General features: G+C 61.3%; 1 protein-coding gene across 2 annotated transcripts; it reads left to right on the forward strand.

Moving 5' to 3' along the window:
- The first annotated feature begins 916 nt into the window (after positions 1–916).
- CELSR2 (cadherin EGF LAG seven-pass G-type receptor 2) lies at positions 917–24626 on the forward strand. 2 transcript variants are annotated; one of them, XM_060026604.1, is made up of 34 exons: positions 917–4537; positions 8951–9598; positions 11542–11764; positions 12172–12287; positions 12463–12551; positions 12931–13088; positions 13477–13640; positions 13805–13930; positions 14294–14460; positions 14726–15013; positions 15103–15277; positions 15519–15660; positions 15833–15953; positions 16380–16563; positions 16742–16843; positions 17613–17707; positions 17944–18153; positions 18632–18815; positions 18924–19052; positions 19138–19318; positions 19468–19635; positions 19735–19861; positions 19976–20176; positions 20489–20663; positions 20985–21097; positions 21241–21320; positions 21409–21535; positions 21647–21769; positions 22362–22489; positions 22720–22808; positions 22921–23115; positions 23254–23424; positions 23564–23798; positions 24094–24626. In XM_060026604.1, exons 1-34 carry the CDS (start codon positions 1243–1245, stop codon positions 24119–24121), a joined length of 8757 nt encoding a protein of 2918 aa, XP_059882587.1. In that variant the 5' UTR covers positions 917–1242; the 3' UTR covers positions 24122–24626. The 2 variants fall into 2 exon arrangements, with proteins under 2 accessions (XP_059882587.1, XP_059882597.1); XM_060026614.1 differs by having other exon boundaries at positions 24240–24626.
- Positions 24627–25248: the final 622 nt, after the last annotated feature.

Here is a 25248-nt window from a genome sequence, read left to right on the forward strand (position 1 = left end):
GTTTCACCCTCTCTGGACCTCAGAACCTGCTAATATTAGCATGTTTATACCAGCTGGCTTTTGCTCTGACATTCCCAGCTTACCTCCCCCTGAAAAGCCCAGGTGGCATCCAAGCTGAGGCTGAGGTCATTCTGTACTGTATGCTGCAGCTGGACCCCAAGGGGGCAGCCTGATTAGATCACAACTTTGCTGAGGGGTCTGGGGAGGTGTGGGCTCAGGACCTCACTGTGTGTTTGCAGGGAAGTGGGGTGTCTCTCGGGCATATGGGGGAGGATTTATACTATTGAACAGGGCCGTTTTAGCTCAGTCTGACCCAGACCTGTGGAGGGGACAGCAGCAAGGGCTCCTATCAGCAGCCAGCGGCGTCCAACCTTGTTGGGTGGCGTGACGTGGGCACTTGGCCTCCGAGAGTCCTTCAGAAGGTTTTGAAAACCTCTAAACATACTTAGGGTACTGCCACCATTATTATCATTTGCTGTCTGGCTTCTGATTGTTAATTCCTCTCTAGACTGTTGTAGGAATGTGGCATCGGCCCAGGGTCAGGCCTGGGGTGGGATTGGGGTGGGGGAAGGGGGTCTGGACTGCTTGAATTCTGCAGCACTGGTGCGGAGGACGGCGCTGGGTGGGGCCCACCTCCTTCGGTGCGGCTGGCGTCGCCACTTTAAGGCGGCGGCCGCGCGAGCAGGTCTATGGTAATGAGCCGCCGCTGCTGCCGCCGCCGCCGCCGCCGCCGCCGCCGCTGCCGCTGCTTTGCAGAGCTCGCCCGCCCGCCTGGGAGGCGAGGGAGCGTGGGGCTGGGCCCGGGGCCGCGGCGACAGCAGCAGCAGCAGCGGCGGGGACGCGGGGCACGAGCGGGCGGCGCTGGGCCGTCGGGGGCGGCCGGGGCCGGGCCGGGGTCCGGGTGCGCAGCTCCGCGGGAGCAGGTGGGCTATCCCGCGGGAGCGAGGAACACTCCGAGGATCTGGGGGCCGGCAGGGCCAAGGGCGCGCGGGGTCCGCGGGCGCAGGTGGCGAGAGCCGGGTGTGCCAGTGGAGGCGCGGCGCCAGCCCGTGGTGGTCGGTGTGACCGGGGCGCGGGCCCGGCTCAGGGAACGGTGGGAGCCCGGGCTCCGGTGAGGCATCAAGGAGCAGGCCCCCGGGGACTGGCGCCCTGGCCTGGGCATGAGGCGCGGCGGGGCGGGCAGGAGCGGGAGGAGGAGCCGCCGCCGCCGCCGTTGACCCGGCCGGCCGGGAAGAGGGAGAGATGCGGAGCCCGGCGGCCCGCGCCCCACTTCCAACACCACTGCCGCTGCTACTGCTCCTGCTGCCGCCACTACTGGGAGACCAGGTGGGGCCCTGTCGTTCCCTGGGGCCCGGGGGACGCGGTTCCTCGGGGGCCTGCGCTCCCGTGGGCTGGCTCTGTCCAGCCTCATCCTCGAACCTCTGGCTCTACACCAGCCGCTGCAGGGATGCGGGGACGGAACTGACTGGCCATCTGGTGCCCCACCATGATGGTCTGAGGGTCTGGTGTCCAGAATCCGGGGCCCACATCCCCTTGCCGCCAGCGCCCGAAGGCTGCCCCTGGAGCTGTCGTCTTCTGGGCGTTGGAGGCCACCTTTCCCCACAGGGCAAACTTGCCCTGCCCCATGAGCACCTGTGCTTAAAGGCCCCACGGCTGAGATGCCAGTCCTGTAAGCTGGTGCAGACCCCAGGGTTCAGGGCAGGGGAAAGCTCGGCAGAAGCGTCCATGGGTGGACGTCGGAAGAGGAATGTGAATACAGCCCCCCAGTTTCAGCCCCCCAGCTACCAGGCCACAGTGCCCGAGAACCAGCCAGCAGGTACCCCTGTGGCATCTCTGCGGGCCATCGACCCAGATGAGGGTGAGGCAGGCCGGCTTGAGTACACTATGGATGCCCTCTTCGATAGCCGCTCCAACCATTTCTTCTCCCTGGACCCAATAACCGGTGCAGTAACCACAGCCGAGGAGCTGGATCGTGAGACCAAGAGCACCCATGTCTTCAGAGTCACGGCGCAGGATCACGGCATGCCCCGACGCAGTGCCCTGGCCACGCTCACCATCTTGGTGACTGATACCAATGATCACGACCCTGTTTTTGAGCAGCAGGAGTACAAGGAGAGCCTCAGGGAGAACCTGGAGGTGGGCTATGAGGTGCTCACCGTCAGAGCCACAGATGGTGACGCCCCTCCCAATGCCAATATTCTGTACCGCCTGCTGGAGGGGCCTGGGGGCAGCCCCTCTGAAGTCTTTGAGATTGACCCTCGCTCTGGGGTAATACGAACCCGTGGCCCTGTGGATCGGGAAGAGGTGGAATCCTACCAGTTGACAGTGGAAGCAAGTGATCAGGGTCGGGACCCCGGTCCACGGAGTGCCACAGCTGCTGTTTTCCTGTCTGTGGAGGATGATAATGACAATGCCCCCCAGTTCAGCGAGAAGCGCTATGTGGTCCAGGTGCGGGAGGACGTGACCCCAGGAGCTCCGGTACTCCGGGTCACAGCCTCGGATAGAGACAAGGGCAGCAATGCCCTGGTGCATTACAGCATCATGAGTGGCAATGCGCGGGGACAGTTTTACTTAGATGCCCAGACTGGGGCTCTGGACGTGGTGAGCCCTCTTGACTATGAGACGACCAAGGAATACACCCTACGGGTTCGAGCACAGGATGGCGGCCGCCCCCCTCTCTCCAACGTCTCCGGCTTGGTGACAGTGCAGGTCCTGGATATCAATGACAATGCTCCCATCTTCGTCAGCACCCCCTTCCAGGCTACTGTCCTGGAGAGTGTCCCCTTAGGCTACCTGGTTCTCCATGTCCAAGCCATCGATGCTGATGCTGGTGACAATGCCCGCCTGGAATACCGCCTTGCGGGGGTCGGGCATGACTTCCCCTTCACCATCAACAATGGCACAGGCTGGATCTCCGTGGCTGCTGAGCTGGACCGGGAAGAGGTTGACTTCTACAGCTTTGGAGTAGAAGCCCGCGACCATGGCACCCCAGCACTCACTGCCTCGGCCAGTGTCAGCGTGACCATCCTGGATGTCAATGACAATAACCCGACCTTTACCCAACCAGAGTACACGGTGCGGCTCAACGAGGATGCGGCCGTGGGCACCAGCGTGGTGACGGTGTCGGCCGTGGACCGTGATGCCCACAGTGTCATCACCTACCAGATCACCAGCGGCAACACCCGAAACCGCTTCTCCATCACCAGCCAGAGTGGGGGGGGGCTGGTGTCCCTCGCCCTGCCGCTGGACTACAAGCTGGAGCGGCAGTACGTGCTGGCTGTTACTGCCTCCGATGGCACACGACAGGACACAGCACAAGTGGTGGTGAACGTCACCGACGCTAACACCCATCGTCCCGTGTTTCAAAGCTCTCACTACACGGTGAATATTAATGAGGACCGGCCAGCAGGCACCACGGTGGTGCTGATCAGTGCCACAGATGAGGACACAGGTGAGAATGCCCGCATCACCTACTTTATGGAGGACAGCATCCCTCAGTTCCGCATCGATGCAGATACAGGTGCTGTCACCACCCAGGCCGAGCTGGATTATGAGGACCAGGTGTCCTACACCCTGGCTATCACTGCCCGGGACAATGGCATTCCCCAGAAGTCTGACACCACCTACCTGGAGATCCTGGTGAATGATGTGAATGACAATGCCCCTCAGTTTCTGCGGGACTCCTACCAGGGCAGTGTCTATGAGGATGTGCCCCCCTTCACCAGTGTCCTGCAGATCTCGGCCACTGACCGTGATTCTGGCCTTAACGGCAGGGTTTTCTACACCTTCCAAGGAGGCGATGATGGAGATGGTGACTTTATCGTAGAGTCCACGTCAGGCATTGTGCGAACACTGCGGAGGCTGGATCGTGAAAATGTGGCCCAGTACGCCTTGCGGGCATATGCAGTGGACAAGGGGATGCCTCCAGCTCGCACGCCCATGGACGTGACGGTCGCTGTGTTGGATGTGAACGACAATCCACCTGTTTTTGAGCAGGATGAGTTTGATGTGTTTGTTGAAGAGAACAGCCCCATTGGGCTGGCTGTGGCCCGCGTCACAGCCACGGACCCTGACGAAGGCACTAATGCCCAGATCATGTACCAGATCGTGGAGGGCAACATCCCTGAGGTCTTCCAGCTCGACATCTTCTCTGGGGAGCTGACCGCTCTGGTGGACTTGGACTACGAGGACCGGCCTGAATACATCCTGGTCATCCAGGCCACGTCGGCCCCCCTGGTGAGCCGGGCTACAGTGCACGTCCGCCTGCTTGACCGCAATGACAACCCACCGGTGCTGGGCAACTTTGAGATCCTTTTCAACAACTACGTCACCAACCGCTCGAGCAGCTTCCCCGGGGGTGCCATCGGCCGGGTGCCTGCCCACGACCCTGACATCTCCGACAGCCTGACTTACAGCTTCGAGCGGGGAAACGAACTCAGCCTGGTCCTGCTCAACGCGTCCACGGGCGAGCTGAGGCTGAGTCGGGCACTGGACAACAACCGACCTCTGGAGGCCATCATGAGCGTGCTGGTGTCAGGTAAGGAAGGGCCCAGGTGACATGGGGATGGGGGTGGCCCGTGGGGGAGGGCCTGGAGAGCCATTCAAGGCGGAACTGCTGACCCGCCTCTGTCCCCGGTACTGGCCCGGCGGTTGAGGGGTGAGAAGCAGCTTGGGAAGGAGCCCTAGACATCCTGGCAGCTGTGCTGGCCCTGCCCGCTGCCCCGGGCTGCAAGACCTGGCTGCTTCGGTTGGCCGCCCCCTGCCTACCAGCCTGTGACGTGGTGGGGAAGCGTTGTGAGGCTGCCCTGGTGACGGCTGCCAAGAATTGTGAAAAAAGGCGCGTGGAGGACTGGGGTCCGGGAGAGCTGGGGGAGGGATGGAGAGGACCGTGGCCAGGAGAGGCGAGCCGGCGGTTCAGCGCCCCTTCACGCCCGCCCACCGGGGTCTCCCTGTGATCTCATACAGCCTCTGACAGAGCTGAGGCCGGGGGGCACAGGGTTGCCACTTCGGGGTCAGGACCCTGCAGTCGGGCCCCTTCTGGCTCCCGGCTGAGCCGCAGACCGGCTGAGGGGGACTTTGTCTAGGACATTCTTTTCCCTCCAGGCAGAAAGAGCCTGGCCCGGCTCCCCCTTCAGAGCTCCCACAGGAAGTGAGGCCACAGCTCATTGTCTCTGTCCAAACAGACCCCACTGTCAGAGGTTGTGGTTCGGGGTCCGGCTTGGGGGAGGGGCTGCAAGCCCGGGGCAGGCTGCAGCCTTCTGGGTCCCCTTGCTGCCCCACGGGCTGGCTGTTCTCAGACGCCAGGCCTTCCCCGCAGGCCGTGAGAGCCTGGGCTCAGGGGATGGGGTGTGGGGACCGCAATGGGCCAGGGGATTGGTGGCCTCTGAGGGCACAGCCCCCTGATCCAGTGGTGAGAGAACAGAATCCTGGGGCATGGGAGCCTGGCCGGGACCTAGGCCGGGCATTCCAGCTGCTTGGCCAAGCGCTCAGCCTGCAGACTCCCTGGACAGAAGGGCTGGGGGAGGAGAGTTGGGGTGGGGACGACATCCTGTCTCTTCTGTCAGCTGCAGGGAGTGGGCAGCAGCAGCAGCAGCAAGGAGGGGGCCAGCCCCAGGTTGCTGAACCCCTTCCCCAAGCCTGGGAACAACTGGGACCCTCATGAGGGCTCACTGTTAGCTGTGCCCTGGGGATGGGTGGGTCAGGGTACCCTCACTCCAGACACATCAGGGAGGGGAGAAAGAGAAGAGCCTGCCGGGCCTCACTTCCACCCTGGGGAGTCTGGGCCAGGATGGGAGTGAGAGGCGTGCAAGACACAGGGTGTGGCTTCAGCTCCCCACCCCCTCCACTCATGGTCCTTCCGGGGACTCATGACTCCCCTCCCCACTCCTCAGGTGGCCATCAGAGCCAGGGCACATGAGCTTTTAGAGGTCACGGACAAGGCTCTGTGCATCTTGAAGCCTCAGTTCCTCTCCAGGAGGAGTAAGTGGGAGCTGGAGCTCCCCTATCTTGTCCTTCTCTGTGCTGGGAGGCAGGGGGAAGGAGTGGAGAGGAAGGGCCTCTCCCTCCTGTCCATCCCCAGTCCGCCCTAGGTGATGGAGGGATGGGCAGAGGCTCCACCCAGCCTTCGTGCTCCTACCAGAGGAGAGCCCCAGACCTCAGCTCCCCTAGAATAGAGGGGGAGGCCTCGGCTGACCCTCCAGCCCTAGCCCCACCCTCTCCCCTCAGCCCTGACCCTTGGAGGCAGTCACCACGGCAACCCCAAAGTTCAGGGAGGCTGGGGTGAGGGGGATTGACTCCTACTGCCCCTTTGTTTTCCTTCTCTTGTTCTTTGTCTCTTCTTTCTTTCCCGCCTCTGCCCCTGGGGGCCCTTCTGCACGGCCCCCTCCATTGCCCTCTCCCCATCTCCTGTGTGACTCTCTCCTGCTTTCCCACTTTCTCCACTGCTGGCTCTTTTCCTGGGCCTTTGTCTGCCCCTGTTTGGTCTCTGTGTTTATGCCTCTCTGATTTCCCCCTCTCTTGTTCCCTGTGGCTGCAGCTGCCCCAGCTTGGGCCGGATGGCTCCCCTGAAGCCTGAATTCTCCTTGCCTCTTCCTTACCCTGCTAGGACACACAGGAGCTCCTGTCCATGGCCTGGTCATTCCCCAGAGTGGCAGACCCCCTCCAGGCCTACAACTCCCACTGGCACATCTGCCAGGGGAAGAGGGGCTTGGAGTCTGATTCTGCCCCAGTCTGGGACTTGGCACTTTTCCAGGTGTGGCAGGTTGGGTTCTAGACACAGGTGGGGTTTCCTGGAGTCAGGGCCCATCCCACCCCTTTCCTTCCCAGGAGGATGGCTCAGGTAATGCAACCCCCCACCCCTGTTTCCACCGTTACCTTTTGCACCTGAGGGGTGACCCAGGTCAAGGCAGGAGAGAGGAACAAAGAAGCAGCAAAGAGCAGTAGGTTGACTGCTGGGATGGGGGAAAATAGCGGAGGGGGCAGGTGGCCACAGATGGTGGACCAGATGGGAAGCAACAGAGACACACTGGGCAAGGGGCGCAGGCGGAGCCTGGGATGACGGAGGGGGGACATAGGGAGGAGTGCTTGTTCCCAGGGCTGAGTGGTGGCGAGGTTTCTCTTGACTGCCCCCTCCCCTCCCTGATTAGTTAGAAGTACTCTGTGTGGATTCTTGGGCTGCATTCTGCCCGGAGGGACTATGCCACCAAGGAATAACGGCACCAGGTACACAAGAGCCCTGTGCCAGCTCCATAACTAAGTGCAGGGGGGTCTGAAAGCGGGAGAACAGTAGAGCCTGAGGTCATAAATCTGGGCAGGCTTCCTGGAAAAGGTGAGTTTAGAGCGGGTTAGAAAACCAGGAGGGCTGTGGGCTGGTGTCTGGATAGGCCAGGTAGGAAGGAACAGCTTGTTCAGTAGCAGCAAGTCAAGAGAAGGAGGAGCAAGTGAGTGATGACAAACAGGCTTGCTGGTGAGAGCAGGCGGGCCTTGCATTCTCAAGCAATGCGGCTGGAGGGCAGGCGGGCAGTGGGCCGAGGACATGGCTGAGATGGGTGTCTGGCTTTAGCCTTCCCAGCCGCCAGTGCAGTTAGCCACCTCAAGTCGCTGTGACACAGAAGCAGGATCTGTTCCCAGATCCCTTTCCTACTCCCACCCCACCCCTGAAATACCAACTCCTGTCCCATTCCTGCTAGGGTGTCCTTTTTAATAGCTACCCGGGCCCCTCCTGCTGTGTTTTAAAGACCCTTTCTTCATTATGGAGACCAAATAAATTCTCATGAACATCTTACTGAACACCTACTATGCGTAGGACATTGTAGTAAATAAAAAAGATGAATATCCTTTATAGCCCTGCCAAGCCATTTCCCTCTCCCCTTGGCCTCCAGCTTTCATTTTGAGCTAAATAAAATCCATTGCCATGTATTTGTGCATTCAGGTGTATATGGTATTTCGGGGCTTAGGGTGTGTAGGTGGAGTGAGAAGCCAGAGTGTTAGTACTTAGCTGTTTATAGGTGAGTGTGTGGCCTGGGGGTGTGGCAGGCACTCGGCTATAATGCGGTTAGCCAAGTGGGCGATGAGTAGCCAGAGGCCCTAGGGCCGGAGGAGAGGTCAGCCCACTGGGGCTCTTGTCTGGGGCTCAGGGTGGAGAGCTGCCCAGGCCCTTCCATCTCTGACCCCCAGAACGCCACAGCATCAGGCCAGTGGGTGGTGCTACCACCCGTAAGGTGGCTCAGCTGGATTTCCTGGGGTGGGGCCCCCCAGGCTACCCTCTGCAGCCCAGAGAGTTGGGCGGGAAAAATGCTTTGTGTGGGGCGTTGCCATGGGGATAGCGGGCCTGAGCCCAAGCAGCCGTGGGGCTCAGTGGGAGGGGGACTGGGTGGCCCACTGACCCAGTTCACCCTCCATTCTCTACTGCAGTGGGGGAGGGGGAACATGGCCAGGGTCAGAGTTATGGTAGTGTTGAGAAATAGAGGCTGAGGGGGCAGAAGGATTATATCTGTGGGTCTCTCATGGTACTCTGGGCCCTGTAGGAAGGTAAGAAAAAGGCGAAATAAGATTCTTGTGCAGGAAGGCACCTGGTCTGGTATAAGGGAGCAGGACCTGTGGCTTGGGCAGGGAAAGGTGCACAAATATTAAAAGATGTGTCCGTGCTTCACAACAGAGGGTTTCTGGGAAGTATGCAATAAGAAGTTCTGAAAATCAATCCCCTTAAGTGCCCATGTGGGCTGAGCCGTCATGGAGTGACTCTCCCTCAGGTGAGGTACACATACCTCCTGGGGCACCTTTATGCCAATTAGAAAAGAGGACCCTTTCTTGGCAACTAGGCAATGCAAGAGTGTGCAGGCGGGATTTCAGCCCGCACTCACTCCCTCCTCCGGCTGCTCCTGCCTGGGGCCAGGTCTATGGCTTGGCAACCCTGCCCTCCCCAGGTGCTGACCGTCTCACCTCTCCGCAGATGGCGTGCACAGTGTGACCGCTCAGTGCGCACTGCGCGTCACCATCATTACCGACGAGATGCTCACGCACAGCATCACGCTGCGCCTGGAGGACATGTCGCCCGAGCGCTTCCTGTCGCCCCTACTGGGTCTCTTCATCCAGGCCGTGGCCGCCACGCTGGCCACACCCCCAGACCACGTGGTGGTCTTCAACGTGCAGCGGGACACCGACGCCCCGGGCGGCCACATCCTCAATGTGAGCCTGTCTGTGGGCCAGCCGCCAGGGCCCGGGGGCGGGCCTCCCTTCCTGCCTTCTGAGGACCTGCAGGAGCGCCTGTACCTCAACCGCAGTCTGCTCACGGCCATCTCGGCTCAGCGCGTGCTGCCCTTCGACGACAACATCTGCCTGCGCGAGCCCTGCGAGAACTACATGCGCTGCGTGTCGGTGCTGCGCTTCGACTCCTCCGCGCCCTTCATCGCCTCCTCCTCCGTGCTCTTCCGGCCCATTCACCCAGTCGGGGGGCTGCGCTGCCGCTGCCCGCCTGGCTTCACGGGCGACTACTGCGAGACGGAGGTGGACCTCTGCTACTCGCGGCCCTGCGGCTCCCACGGCCGCTGCCGCAGCCGTGAGGGCGGCTACACCTGCCTCTGCCGCGATGGCTACACCGGTGAGCCCTCACCGAGGGAGGGGGGACCCCTGGGGGCGGCTCTGGGGGGCTAGCGCCGCGGTGCCAGCACAACCAGGCTAAGGACAGGGGTGGCCTCGTTCTTTTCCAGAGTAAGGTACAGGGTACACTGGCCATTCACAAGTCCCACTTGCTCTTTCACAACCACCTATTGAGGAAGGCAGAGAGGGGACCCCTTCTTCTTGGCCACCTACCCCGCCCCCACCCCCAGGTGGTGTAACTGAGGTCAGCTCTAGCTCTAGAGCCAAGCGGCTTGCATTTGTATCCCAGCTTTGACAATACTAGCTGGGTGACCTTGGGCAAGTTACTTAACCTCTCTGTGCCTTAGTATTTTTTAAGTGGATGATGAATCTATTCACATGATAAGGTGGTTGTGAGGACTGACTTAATACGGGTAAAGACCTGGCCTGTAGGAAGTGTTGGCTGTGATTTAAGGGAACACTGAGATCAGGTGACTTGCTCCAGGTCTCATCTGGATTAGAGATGCGGCTGGGCCTAGTACCAGATCTCTCCCCACTGGTGAGTGAGTTACCTTTCTGAGCTGCAGCAAGTGCTTTTTTCCCTAGGTATTGAGGGGAGGGCACAGAAGAGCTGGGGAAACTGGAGGGTTTGGGTATGGGGATAGTGGTTTTCAGATTATTGCACCTGTGTGTGACCCTGAACAGAATAGCCCCACCCTTGCCCAGGTGTGTAAAACAGCGTCCTGACCAAGAGGCCTCCCTGCTGGCCTGTTTCCAGGGGTCTTTACACATCTTGTCCCAAGCCTCTCCCTGGGATGCTCACTGCCTCTGCTTTGTGCTCCTGACCCCTCCCTGCAGGCTCCTGTTTTTCCTCAGGACACCCCTTCTCTCCTCCATGGGCCCTTCCTTCCCAGATGCCTTAGGGCTTGCTCCCTCTCCTCCAGAGCTATGCCCACTGGCTCTGCCAGCAGTGGTAGGCAAGCCCCACTGCCACCCCTGCTGCATCTTCCTGCCCAGAACTTGCCAGACTTGACTCCTCTCAGCTGCTACTGTGGGTGGAGGGGCGGGTGGGGAGCAGAGGGGTGGGCTTGGGGGAGGGGAGGGAAGTCTTTGTCCAGGAGGATGGGGTAGGGGGGTGCTTAGAGTAGGCGAACAACAGTTTCCATGGAAACTAGAGCCTGTCACTAGGCACTGGAGCTGAGAACCTATCTCTAGAATCTGGGAATGGGGAGGGAGAGAAAAGGGTGGATTTTTCCATCTGATATTGTTGGAATTTTCATCTCCTCCATTGAATCCTGGTCTGCTCCCAGGGCTCAGTTCCCTACTCTGTCAGCATCTCCCAAGTGCACAGAGGTCCTCAGTCTGGACCCCAGGGCTCAGGGTGGGAGTTCCCTGCCCCATTTCTGGAAAGTCCCCAGCTTCCTGCCCACACCATCCCATAACTCCGACAAATCCAAGTGGAAGCCTGGTCTTATCCCCAGGGAGGGAAACTGATCTTGGTGCCTGACAGGGACAAAAGCAGCAGTGGGAGGGAGGGAGGAAGCAGGGGTTGGCAGCAGCCCTCATGCTGTCCTGCAGGCCCTTCCCTCCATGCGCATTCACCCCTGAAGGGGCCGGAACACCCCTAAGCTTGCGTGGTAGCCCTGACACCAAAGGCCGCTAGGACCTGGCCCTTATAATAGCAACCTCGTGGGCCTGTGCTCTCGAGGTCCAAACAGGGCTATGGAAGGGACTGGGAGCCTCAGGGAACTCGCAGGACAGCCGTATATGGGATTGTGGTGAGAACAGCCCAGTGCGCCACGCACAGCATAGAATGGCTGAGTTTGCACATGAGAGGAAGTGGGGATGCCTGGGAGAGTTTGGGGGTATTATGGGGGTCACAGGAGACCATGGAGGGATCACTGGATGCAAAGGAGTCCCAGTTCCCCAGGCACTTGGTGCTCACCTGCCTTACCTCTTGCCCAGGTGAGCACTGTGAGGTGAGTGCCCGCTCAGGCCGTTGCACCCCGGGTGTCTGCAAGAATGGGGGCACCTGTGTCAACCTGCTGGTGGGCGGCTTCAAGTGCGACTGCCCATCCGGAGACTTTGAGAAGCCCTTCTGCCAGGTGACCACGCGCAGCTTCCCCGCCCGCTCCTTCATCACCTTCCGGGGCCTACGCCAGCGCTTCCACTTCACCCTGGCCCTCTCGTGAGTTCCTGGGTGCTGGGGGTAGGGGCCGGGGGGGAGTCTGGTGCCTCCTGTTCTGCGGACGAGGTGGGAAGTCAGGCAGCAAAAGTGCCCAGAAGAGGTTGTTGGCAGAGCCAGGTCTGCACTTGGAATTGCCTGTGCAGTTGGCCAGCAGGCCTCCTTCACCCACCAGGGCCGTCTACGCTCCTCCCACCCCACCCTCAAGGGTGGGAGCTAGGATGCCAAGGTTCTGCTTCTGGTCCTGGTTTGGGCTCATCTTCCACACTCTAGCCACATGGCCCATAGCCTCGGCCAAGGAGTCAGCCCTCTAGAGAGTCCTGAGTAGGATCAGGGCTGGTTAGGTGGCTGGGGTGCTGGCATCCAGGTGGGTGCCCCATTGCATGCCCCCATCGCCCACTCCTACTCAGGTTTGCCACCAAGGAGCGTGATGGGCTGCTGTTGTACAATGGGCGCTTCAACGAGAAGCATGACTTTGTGGCCCTCGAGGTGATCCAGGAGCAGGTCCAGCTCACCTTCTCTGCAGGTGATCCCGCTTGCCCCATGTCCTTGCCCATCTCCTAGAGGCCCCGTGTCTCTCGGCCCTTGACCCCAAGGCACACACTCTCCCAGCCAGATCTGGGCCCAGCCCAACCATGAGCATCCCCTCCCCATTCCCAGCCCTCATCTGGTGTCCCAGCTCACCTGGGTCCTTTCCCCAGGGGAGTCGACCACCACCGTGTCCCCGTTCGTGTCCGGAGGGGTCAGTGACGGCCAGTGGCACACAGTGCAGCTGAAGTACTACAATAAGGTGGGTGTGGGAGGCGGTCAAGGAGCTGGAGGGTTCTGTCATTGGCTCAGGAGCTCACCTAGACCTGGGTGGCGCTGCCTCCCCAGGGGCTGGTCATGGCACTTCTGGCTGAAATGGGGGAAGGGAGGGGTGGAACTTACCACCTTGCTGGGTATTCCCATTCCGCTGGGTGGTATAGATCTTTCCTGTTCTAGTAGGCAGAAACTTGAGTAGACGCTGAGGAAGGTAAAGTGCGTAAGTCCTGTGAGCACACATCAGTGTGCATGTGTGTTTGTATATGTGGGGGAGGGTGTACACACAGGGGGTGAGTTAGTGCCTGGCCCGTGACCTGAGTGGCTCTTGCCCACTCTTTCCCATCTCTGCCCTTCCCTGTCCACAGCCGCTGTTGGGTCAGACAGGGCTCCCGCAGGGCCCATCCGAGCAGAAGGTGGCCGTGGTGACCGTGGATGGCTGTGACACAGGGGTGGCCCTGCACTTTGGAGCTGTGCTGGGCAACTACTCCTGCGCTGCCCAGGGCACCCAGGGTGGCAGCAAGAAGTAAGCAGGGGAGAGGGCTGGGGCTGCGGTGAGGTGTGGGCCAGTCAGGGAGGGAGGGTTGTAGGGGGCCCTTTGGGGGCCCTGAAATGGGGACCAGTTCAGACGGGGGTCATCCCTCGCCTTGCTTCCCTCTGCCCCTGCTTAGCACTCTGTGGGGGCTGGGGTGGGAGGCGGGAGCGGGCAAGATTGGGGGACTAGAGCCGGGCCTCGTGCAGCGGTCTGGGGAGGGGCGGGTATCAGATGAGAGCAGCTCCGGGTTGAGGCTCCCCTTCCCCTGGCTGCTCTGCAGGGCCCCTTGGGCTCCTGGCCTGGCGGCAGGGCTCAGGGAGGAGGAAGAGCCGGAAGCACCCCACTCTCCCTCATGTCGCAGCCATTTTCGCTCCCCCAGGTCTCTGGACCTGACAGGGCCCCTGCTGCTGGGCGGGGTGCCTGACCTGCCCGAGAGCTTCCCTGTCCGAACCCGGCACTTCGTGGGCTGCATGAGGAACCTGCAGGTGGACAGCCGCCACATCGACATGGCCGACTTCATTGCCAACAACGGCACCGTGCCTGGTATGGGGGCTGGGGTAGGGGCGAGGCCAGGGGCCCCACGCAGAGAGGAGGGGTGTGCCTGCTGCGGGGACCCCTGCACGTGGCGGGTCTCAGAGCCCCCTCCAGCCACTGCCACAGGTTTTCTGTTGGGAGCCTCCACCTGAGCGCCCTTCTCTCCACTCTAGGCTGCCCTGCCAAGAAGAACGTGTGTGACAGCAACACTTGCCACAATGGGGGCACCTGTGTGAACCAGTGGGATGCCTTCAGCTGCGAGTGCCCTCTGGGCTTCGGGGGCAAGAGCTGTGCCCAGGGTAGGGGGCAGCCCTCAGAGGTCGGGGCCTGGGAGCTGTCAGCACTGCTGGGAACACTGGCAGGGTCCGGGCAGGCACTGGGCAGGGCCCAGCTGAGCTGGGCTGTGGGTAGAAAAGCGTGTCTGGGCAGAGCCTTGAGAGGGTAGCACGGGAGACAAAGGGCCCAGTCAGAGGCAGGCCTGGGCACAGTGTGGTGCGGGCCCAGGGCAGGTGAATGCTCTGGGGGGGCGGGGCTGCCGTGGAGAGTGGGCACTAGGAGGGACAGTGCCCTGCCTCCCAGGGAGCCGCCCCTGCTGAGCATCATACCCCCTGGGGCACTTGGGTGCTCCGCCTCTCAGAGTCTGCCTTTTTCTGTCTCCCCAGAAATGGCCAACCCGCAGCGCTTCCTGGGCAGCAGCCTGGTGGCCTGGCATGGCCTCTCGCTGCCCATCTCTCAGCCCTGGCACCTCAGCCTCATGTTCCGCACACGCCAGGCCGACGGCGTCCTGCTGCAGGCTGTCACCAGGGGGCGCAGCACCATCACCCTGCAGGTGATGCAGAGAGGGGTGGGGCAGGCGGGCCCTGGCCAGGGTTGGTCAAAGATGGCTGGGCGGGGCCTTTCCCTGGAAAGAAAGGCAGCTAGGTTCGTTTGGTGGATCACTGCTGCCATCTCTTGGGCCCAAGGGAAATAATACCTTTTCCTCTCTGGCCTCAGCTGGGCAGCAGGATGGGTTTGGTGGTCCAGGAAGGAAGACAGTGGGCTGGAAGAAGAGCCCATTAAGGCAGTCTGCTGACCCTCTTTTCTTCTGGTGCCAGCTTCAGGAGGGCCACGTGGTGCTGAGCGTGGAGGGCACCGGACTCCAGGCCTCGTCTCTCCGGCTGGAGCCAGGCCGGGCCAATGATGGCGACTGGCACCATGCACAGCTGGCACTGGGAGCCAGTGGGGGCCCCGGCCACGCCATCCTGTCCTTCGACTACGGGCAGCAGCGGGCAGAGGGCAACCTGGGCCCCCGGCTGCATGGGCTACACCTGAGCAACATTACCGTTGGGGGAGTGCCTGGGCCGGCCAGTGGTGTGGTCCGTGGCTTCCGGGGCTGTTTGCAGGTAAGCCTCCTGCCCTGCCTTCTCATCTCCAATAGCTGGAGGCTGGAGGCCCGCTCCACAAAGGACCAACACTACCTTGTCCATCCCAGGGTGTTCGGGTAAGCGAGACGTCCGAGGGTATTAGCAGTCTGGATCCCAGCCGTGGGGAAAGCATCAATGTGGAGCCAGGCTGTAGCCTGCCAGACCCCTGTGACTCGAACCCATGTCCTGCCAACAGCTATTGCAGTGACGACTGGGACAGCTATTCCTGCAGCTGCGATCCAGGTATGCCAGGGATCCAGGGAAATGGGGCAGGTTAGCAAGTGCGGGGCGGCGACGGTTCACTCTGCCTCTGCCGTGTGACCTGGGGCTAGTCACATCACCTCTCTGAGCCTCTCCTCCTGCACTACAAAGCCAGAGCCAGCTGGTATAGCTGCTCAGGGTAGAAGGGGATGGATGAAGGCAGGTTTGAAGAAAGTGCTAGGGGAAGGTGGGGATTGAGCCTCTCCTGTCCTTCTGGTCCCAGGTTACTATGGTGACAACTGTACTAACGTGTGTGACCTGAACCCATGTGAGCATCAGTCCGTGTGTACCCGAAAGCCCAGTGACCCCCATGGCTATATCTGCGAGTGTCCCCAAAATTACCTTGGGCCATACTGTGAGACCAGGTAAGTGGACCACTGCAGGCAGCAGCAGGTCCCAGTGGCACTGCCTGTGTCTGCTGTGTCCCTCCGAGCACTGAGAACCTGGCTGAGCCACAGCCGGGCTCAGAAGGGCCACACATGGCTACGCCAGACGGGTGGCAGAGGGAGCCCATGTCTGCCTGGTCCTCCTCTGCAGGATTGACCAGCCTTGCCCCCGAGGCTGGTGGGGACACCCCACATGCGGCCCATGCAACTGTGACGTCAGCAAAGGCTTCGATCCGGATTGCAACAAGACAAGCGGCGAGTGCCACTGCAAGGTGCCAGCCCCGGCCTAGGCCTCCATAGCGGCTGCCTTGGCCTCTGTTCTGTACCTCCTGGGCCCTTGGGGGGGACAATGAAGGAAGACTCTGCAGAGAGCTGAGGGCTTATGTGCCTTTGCTCCACTAGGGCGGGCAAGGGGCTGTTTGTCCTCGTGTGTCTGGGGTGTGGGGCGTCCAGGATCTATACTTAACCAGTGAGCTCTGGGTCAGCTATACTGGTTGTTTGCAGCCTGTTCTGATTGGTGTCTCATTGATGGATTAAACTCCAAAACATTACCAGTTGTTACATATTTTGAATGTACCGTTCTTGGTGGGGACCTGAGGTCAGGGAGCCTCTCTCCAGAGGGGCCACAGTGAAGGATCCATGAGCATCCAGGGAAGAGAGCCTGAGCCAGTGACCCCATCCTCCCTCTCCCCTCCCAGGAGAACCACTACCGGCCCCCTGGCAGCCCCGCCTGCCTGCTGTGTGACTGCTACCCCACGGGCTCTCTGTCCCGAGTCTGTGACCCTGAGGATGGCCAGTGTCCATGCAAGCCAGGTGTCATTGGGCGCCAGTGTGATCGCTGTGACAACCCTTTTGCTGAGGTCACCACCAACGGCTGTGAAGGTAGGGCTCTTGCGGTAGATGGGTGGCCCTCCCTGCTGTGTGCCAGGCCCTGGTGTCCCAGGGAGGCCAGGAGCAGGGGCTGGTTGCAGGCCTGAGGCTGCACAGGGAGGGCTGGGGAGCCTGGCCAGAGCTGTAGGGGGACAGTTGCTCCTGAGTGACGGTGTGTGCTTCCCTGCAGTGAATTATGACAGCTGCCCACGGGCCATCGAGGCTGGGATCTGGTGGCCCCGTACCCGCTTCGGGCTGCCTGCTGCTGCCCCCTGCCCCAAAGGCTCCTTTGGTAGGTGCTGGAGGCCCAGAATGTGAGACTGAGGACTTGGCCTTTCATCAGTGGGGTGAGGGTGGGGAGCCCCTGGCTACTGATCATAGGACCCCACTTTCCAGCCTCCAGGTCCTGGGGACTCCATATCCCATGCTTCCTTGGCTCACTGTTCCCCTGCTCCCAAGGTTGCCTACATGAAAGGTGCCTATATCTTGGACTCCTAACAAAAGTGCTAAAAAACCTGCAGTGTGCATGGCACAGGGCTGGGTGCTAGAGATTCAAAGATGAGTCACACAGGGTTCCCGTCCTCAGCTCACCACCTAGTGCTGGAGTTATGCCACTAGAAAGATGGTCTGGGGAGTAGGGGAGGTGAGGTGCTGTCCCAGGCGACCCAGCCGCAGGATGGGGGCTGGCGCTGGTCCTTGGATTGACGATGACCAGAGTTCAGAAGTAGAGAGTGAGTGGCAAGGAGCTCAAGGTGGTGGCTGGAGAGGGACAGCCACGTCTGGTGGCTCAAAGGGACCACATGTGCCACAGGACCACGTGTACTGCAGGACCACGTGTGCCCCTGTAGCCCTTTTTTGGGCTGATCCTACAGAGGTTTTGGCTCCGGTGTTCTCCACACGCGTCTCCCTGTTTTCACCTGCAGTACAGGATGGCAGGGCCCTTGTTTGGTTGTCTCCTGCCTCTGGTCCATGAGGGGCTGCCCCCCAGCAGAACTCAGCCAGGTCTCGGCAGCCTCCTGTGTCTCCCCCTGAGGCCTGCCCTCCTGGCTGCCTTCCCCCAGGGACTGCTGTGCGCCACTGTGACGAGCACAGAGGGTGGCTCCCCCCAAACCTCTTCAACTGCACATCAGTCACCTTCTCAGAGCTGAAGGGCTTTGTAAGTGGAACTGCTCATCTCCATCTCCTTACCCCTGCCCCCTGCCCTGGCCCAGTATGACCTGCCTGCCTCCCCAGCTTTGAGAAAGGGGACTCTGGAATTCCAGCTCCTGTCTCCCAGGGCCCCCACCTGGAGGCCATTTCTCCCCTTTCCTGAGTCCTTTTACTCTAGAGTTCCAGTTCTACTCTCTGGGTACCTCACTCCTGTGCTGACCCCCCAGCCTATCTTGGTCCCAGGCTGAGCGGCTGCAGCGAAACGAGTCAGGCCTGGACTCGGGGCGCTCCCAGCGGCTGGCCCTGCTTCTGCGTAACGCTACCCAACACACGGCTGGCTACTTCGGCAGTGACGTCAAGGTGGCCTACCAGCTGGCCGCTCGGCTACTGGCCCACGAGAGCACCCAGCGAGGCTTCGGGTTGTCCGCCACACAGGATGTGCACTTCACCGAGGTGGGGCTTGGAGGGGGCAGGAATGGCTGGGTGGGTGGAGGTCACGGTGAGTGAGCCTGCTCCTGGCCACCTGGGGGCAAAATGGGGGGCACTCCCCACCCCTGCCTTTGGGGAGCTCTCAGCCGGCATGAGGCCCCCATGAGACCCTCTGAGCCATGGCCCAGCATATGGGTAACTTAGAGCACCTCTTCCCAACCCTTCTCATAGCAAGGCGCCCATAGAAAATAACGTTTGTACTGGGGCCTGGTCTGATCAGGCTTCTCGGAGGAGAGGCCCTGCCCATCGTGCCAGGACAGGGAGGAACCAGCATCTAATAACATCTGTGTGGGAAGCTCTTAGAGACTAAGGAGGAAGGGTTAGAGGGAGGGGCATGGTGGGGGGGCGAGCCAAGGCTGGTCTAGGTACAGGCTGGGGCCTGGTGCTGGGGACGAGGACTGAGGCTTCAGGCACAGCCCACCGAGACCGTGCCCTCCCCCAGAATCTGCTGCAGGTGGGCAGCGCCCTCCTGGATGCAGCCAACAAGCGGCACTGGGAGCTGATCCAGCAGACAGAGGGTGGCACCGCCTGGCTGCTCCAGCACTATGAGGCCTACGCCAGTGCCCTGGCCCAGAACATGCGGCACACCTACCTAAGCCCCTTCACCATCGTCACGCCCAACATTGGTGAGGCTGCTGCCAGGGTGGGAGGGTCCAGGGAGAGTCTCTGGTAAGGGCGGCCGTGCCAGGGGCCTGCCCACCTCACCGGGGGTCTGACCTGTGACCTCTCCCTAGTCATCTCTGTAGTTCGCCTGGACAAGGGGAACTTCGCTGGGGCCAAGCTGCCCCGCTACGAGGCGCTGAGAGGGGAGCGGCCCCCGGACCTTGAGACAACGGTCATTCTGCCTGAGTCCGTCTTCAGAGGTCAGTGGGGGCCAAGGGGTGGGTCAGGGGCCAGGCCAGGGCATCTGCGCAGGACCCAGCTGAGTGGACAGTGTCCCCATCCCAGAAACGCCCCCCATGGTCAGGCCTGCGGGCCTTGGAGAGGCCCAGGAGCCAGAGGAGCTGGCACGGCGTCAGCGGCGGCACCCGGAGCTGAGTCAGGGTGAGGCGGTGGCCAGTGTCATCATCTACCGCACCCTGGCTGGGCTACTGCCCCATAACTACGACCCAGACAAGCGCAGCCTGAGGTGAGCGGCTGGGGAGACGAGTCGGGGGGAGACAGGTCGGGTGGGTGAGGCACAGAGAGGGCCCAGGGGTTGGGGGCATCTCAGTGATTGGGGCGTCCTCCAGTCACGCGACTACCGTGGTGACTGTGTGCCCACCTGCCCCGCGCCAGAGTTCCCAAACGCCCTGTCATCAACACGCCCGTGGTGAGCATCAGCGTCCATGACGATGAGGAGCTTCTGCCCCGTGCTTTGGACAAGCCAGTCACGGTGCAGTTCCGGCTGCTGGAGACGGAGGAGCGGACGAAGCCCATCTGTGTCTTCTGGAACCATTCGATCCTGTAAGCCTGCACTGCCCTGCCCCCAAGGCTTTGGGCGGAGAGCTCAGGCCCCTGGGCACCCCACCCTTCTTGTCTCCTGACCCTGCCTCCCTCACGCAGGGTCAGTGGCACAGGTGGCTGGTCAGCCCGAGGCTGCGAAGTCGTCTTCCGCAACGAGAGCCACGTCAGCTGCCAGTGCAACCACATGACGAGCTTCGCTGTGCTCATGGACGTGTCCAGGCGGGAGGTTGGACCCACCAGGGGTAGCTGCAGAGCTGGGGGTGGGAGCCAAGGGCACTGGACTAGGTGCTCAGGCCCCGCCCTTCCTAAGCCCTCTGGCTCTCTGCCACCCACCCTGCAGAATGGGGAGATCCTGCCACTGAAGACGCTGACCTATGTGGCCCTAGGGGTCACCTTGGCTGCCCTACTGCTCACTTTCCTCTTCCTCACTATTCTGCGTGCGCTGCGCTCCAACCAGCACGGCATCCAACGGAACCTGACTGCCGCCCTGGGCCTAGCTCAGCTGGTCTTCCTCCTGGGAATCAACCAGGCTGACCTCCCTGTAAGATGTTCCTCCTCACGCAGAAACCTTCCCCAGTGCCCAGCCCTCTCAGGCTCCCATACGCGTCCTCCCCAGAGGCCCCCTCAATCCCTGCTCCTGCAGTAGTGACTGAGCCAGCCTAGTGCCTGGCCCCCAGTTTCCCCCTCTCTAGCTCCCCCTTACTTCCCCAGCACCCTAGAGGTACCTTCCTCTGGCCCAGACTCCCCCTGAAGCACCTCCCAACACCCAGGCTCTCCTCCCCTGTCTGGCGAGAGCAGGACCCACACTCTGGGTGTGCCTTGGTCACTGACTGGGCGCGGCCTGGGCCCTCAGTTTGCCTGCACAGTCATCGCCATCCTGCTGCACTTCCTGTACCTCTGCACCTTTTCCTGGGCTCTGCTGGAGGCCTTGCACCTGTACCGGGCGCTCACCGAGGTGCGCGACGTCAATGCCGGCCCCATGCGCTTCTACTACATGCTAGGCTGGGGTGTGCCCGCCTTCATCACAGGTACCCGCACCCCCGATCCCGGGCCTTGAGGTTCTACATCCCTAGGGCCTAAGTCCATCTTCATGCCACCTTCTCCCACTCCCAGCCCAGGCCCAGAGGCCCACATCCCTATGCCCAGGCCAGGTTCTCCACAAGTATCCCTTTGGTTTAACTCAGCTATTGACACCCCGACTCAGGGACAGGGTCCCCCATCCTGGAGAGGACGGCATGGACATATGGTGGGCAGAAGCCTTCATCCCCTGCACCTGGCCCTAGGAGCCCACTTGACCGCCTGACTGATTTCCAAGTCCCTGATCACCCCTTCCCCGCTGCTGTCACCAGGTCTAGCCGTGGGCCTGGACCCGGAAGGCTATGGGAACCCTGACTTCTGCTGGCTCTCCATCTACGATACGCTCATCTGGAGTTTTGCTGGCCCCGTGGCCTTTGCTGTCTCGGTAAGTGCTGGAAAGCGGCTGGGGGCGAGCAGGCTGAGTGTGACCTCAGGATCCCCTTTGGGAATTGCTGAGGCCTCCATAGGGTGGGGTGGAAGCTGTCTGTTCCCTGATGGTCCCCCTCCCACGTCCCCCTCCCCTGCTAGATGAGTGTCTTCCTGTACATCCTGGCGGCCCGGGCGTCCTGTGCTGCCCAGCGGCAGGGCTTTGAGAAGAAAGGCCCTGTGTGAGTATGGGGTGTGGGTGCCGTGGCAGTGGACGGGCATCGGCACGGGAGGCCTCACGGCCAGACTCACAGCCCGCCCCCTCCCCAGCTTGGGCCTGCGGCCCTCCTTCGCTGTCCTCCTGCTGCTGAGCGCCACGTGGCTACTGGCACTGCTGTCTGTCAACAGTGACACCCTCCTCTTCCACTACCTCTTTGCTGCTTCCAATTGCATCCAGGTACCTGGTCCGACCCATGCCCTGTGGGAGGCCGGTGGAATTGTAGGTGGGAAGCTTGGGTATGAGGTGCCTTAATAAGCACTTAGACACTTGCTGCTTCTTGCCTGTCAGGGCCCCTTCATCTTCCTCTCCTATGTGGTGCTTAGCAAGGAGGTCCGGAAAGCACTCAAGTTTGCCTGCAGCCGCAAGCCCAGCCCTGACCCTGCTCTGACCACCAAGTCCACTCTGACCTCGGTGAGGGAGCCGGGGTCAGGGAGGTGAAGGGGTCATGGGGAGTTGAGGGGGAAGAGGCAGGAGGGACAAAGGCTGTGCTTTTGTCCCACTTTTTCTCCATCTTTATATCCTTTCCTGGAAGGAGGAAGGGGTGGTGAAATGGTATGTGTGGCCTGGGAAGAAGGGGCCTGGGGTCGGGGAGGGGGATTTTTGACTTGGGAGGGATGGGAGCAGAGCTTAGAATAGATGAGGGAGTAGCCAAGACAGGTAATCAGGTCATAAATGCCCCACACCTGAGAATCCCTTGTGCCTCTTGGTAAATCTTCTGTGCCTCCCAGAATGCTCTCAGGAGATAATTCCTGGTGCCATCTTTTGCCAGCAGACGCTATACAGCCGAGTCCGGGGCACCTGGGGTGCGTAGAACTGGCACAGCTATGGCAGAGCCACAACACTACTAGGCCCTGAAATGGGGGCAGCAAAGATGTGGGGCCTCTCTCTTCAGTCCTGGGCATGTGGCGGGGAGAACTTAGGGCAAGCTCCCTCGGTCCCTCCGCTTTCCCGGGGCCACCCCTTCCGGCTCACCCATGTACTGACCTCCCTGTTCCCTGCCTAGTCCTACAACTGCCCCAGCCCCTATGCAGATGGAAGGCTTTACCAGCCCTACGGAGACTCAGCAGGCTCTCTGCACAGCGCCAGCCGCTCGGGCAAGAGTCAGCCCAGCTACATCCCCTTCTTGCTGAGGTGAGCTCTGGTGATGGGACAGTTGGGGAGGGGAGAAGGGCACCGGGCATGCTAGACCCAGGCCAGGCTGCTAGGAGTTGCGTAGCACACACCATGGCCGACACGGTGGCAGCTTGAAGTGGAAGCAGTGAGGAACATGGGGAAGGAACTGGAAAACCCAGAACAGAGAAGAGAATGGGACACCGGGTGAGGGGCCAGGCTGATGCCTCCAGCATGTCTTGTCTTCTTAGGGAGGAGTCCACACTGAACCCTGGCCAAGGGCCCCCTGGCCTGGGGAACCCTGGTGGCCTATTCCTGGAAGGTCAAGACCAGCAGCATGGTGAGGACGGAACCTCCTGACGGCCAGTGGTGGTGGAGGCACAGCTGCCTAACTTTTGTTGAGGGTGGGCAGTGGCGGATGGGCTGCCTGTGATCTCTCCCACACTTCCTAGATCCAGACACAGACTCTGACAGTGACCTGTCCCTGGAAGATGACCAGAGTGGCTCCTATGCCTCTACCCACTCATCAGATAGTGAGGAGGAGGAAGAGGAGGAAGAGGCGGAGGCCACCTTCCCTGGAGAGCCGGGCTGGGACAGCCTGCTGGGGCCTGGGGCAGAGAGACTGCCCCTGCACAGTACCCCCAAGGGTGGGTCAGCGCAGGGTTGTGGCCTTTGGGGGCAGTGGGAGGGCAGAGGGGCTGGGATTCCTGGGAAGCAAGACTAGGGTGGTGACTCTCCTAGCCGTCTGTCTTCTCTGGGCCTCATCTACTTCCTTTCTCCACCAGATGGGGGCCTGGGGTCCGGGAAGGCCCCCTGGCCAGGAGACTTTGGGATCGCAGCAAAGGACAGTGGTGGAAATGGGGCTTCTGAGGAGCGGCCGCGGGAGAATGGAGATGCCCTGCCTCGGGAGGGGTCCCTGGGTCCCCTTCCAGGCCCTTCTGCCCAACCTCACAAAGGTGAGCGGGGTATGCTCAGCTGCATGCTCCCCCATCAGCAACCTCACTCCTCACACTGGCCTGTGGCTGGCAGGGCTCTCGAGGGCAGCCCCATGCTCCTTCCACCTGCTCCTCATGGCACCCGCCCTCTGGCCCACAGGCATCCTCAAGAAGAAGTGTCTGCCCACCATCAGTGAGAAGAGCAGCCTCCTACGGCTACCCCTGGAGCAGGGCACAGGGTCTTCCCGGGGCTCCTCAGCCAGCGAGGGCAGCCGGGGTGGGCCCCCTCCCCGCCCTCCACCCCGGCAGAGCCTCCAGGAGCAGCTGAACGGGGTCATGCCCATCGCCATGAGCATCAAGGCAGGCACGGTGGATGAGGACTCGTCAGGCTCCGAGTGAGTGTGGCTGGGTGGGCGGGACAGGGTGCAGCCCCACAGAGGCCCCGCCTCCAGGCCTCCCAGGCCGCTCAGGTGGGCAGCAGAGTGTGGCCCAGGTCCCTTCAGGCCACATGCCCACAAACATGACGCCCTGTGGGGTCAGCCCAGCCCAGCATCGGGCAAAGTGAGGGAGGGTGGGGAGCTGGGGTTGCTTTTCTGTTTCCTTCTTCTGGTGAAAGCTTCCCACTGTCTCCTCTGCTCTGACTAACCCTCTGTCTGCCTTTTCTGTCACTTTCCTTTCCTGCCTCTCCAGATTTCTCTTCTTTAACTTCCTGCATTAACCCTGGGCCGGTGGTTCCTACACCCTGAGGCTCCCTTACGCTCCCCAGCTGCACTCATGCTCCCACTCCTGTCTTGTGCTTTATCCCGCCCCTGCTCCCCCTGCCTGCCTGCCTGCAGCAGCGACGAAACATCCATCTGAGGAGCCTGGGCCTTGCCGGGAGGGGCACCCACCCCACCCAAGGCCATCTAGTGCCAACTCCCTCCCCCACCATCCCCCTCACTGCACTTTGGACCCCTGGGGCCAACATCTCCAAGACAAAGTTTTTCAGAAAAGAGGAAAAAAGAAATTTAAAAAAGGAACTCCACTCTTCATGACTTCAGGGATTAATTTTTTTTATACGCTGGAAATTGACTCCCCTTTCCCTCCCCAAAGAGGATAGGACCTCCCAGGATGCTTTCCCAGCCTCTCCTCAGTTTCCCATCTGCTGTGCCTCTGGGAGGAAAGGGACTCTTGGGGGACCTGCCCCTCGTTTGCCATCACCAAAAGGAAAGGACAAAGCCACATGCACCCAGGGCATCAAGCCCTGCGGGCCGCACCGGGCAGGCCTCAGTGTGGTGAGGGCGCAGGGCCGAGGGCACTCCTCACCCCGCCTGTGCCGCCCCTTCCAGGAACTGAAAAAGCCCTGTCCGGAGAGGGGGCAGAAGGACTCAGCGCCCCCAGACCCCCAAATGCTGCATGAACACATTCTGAAGGGAACCCATGCCCCTGGGTGGCGGCCGGGCCACCCCAGCCCCTCTCCTTTCCCTGGACTCTGGCCGTGCACTGCAGCCCAGGTGTTTGCTCAGTTCGCTGACCCAAAAGTGCTTCATTTCCCTGCCCGCCCCGTGCTGGGGAAGGCCAGTCATGTGTTAAGTTGAGCTTCTTTGCTATTGTGTGGGTGGGAAAGGGAGGAAGAGGACAGATGGGGCTGGCACGGTTGCCCCGTGCTGTCTCCAGCCCAGGTCTCCAGTCTGGGTTCCAGGGTCCACTCGTCCTCCTCTGAGACCAGACAAACCCCACTGACCTGCTGTGGCCTCTGAGACATGTTCTATTTTTATCCCCTTCTTGGAATTGGCTCTCTTCTTCGAAGGACCAGGTCCCTGTTCCTCTTTCTCCCCCTCACCACCCAGCTCCCTGCGAAGAGAG

The sequence above is a fragment of the Delphinus delphis genome, chromosome 1, assembly GCF_949987515.2.
Source record: "Delphinus delphis chromosome 1, mDelDel1.2, whole genome shotgun sequence".
In the NCBI taxonomy this organism is placed as follows: domain Eukaryota; kingdom Metazoa; phylum Chordata; class Mammalia; order Artiodactyla; family Delphinidae; genus Delphinus; species Delphinus delphis.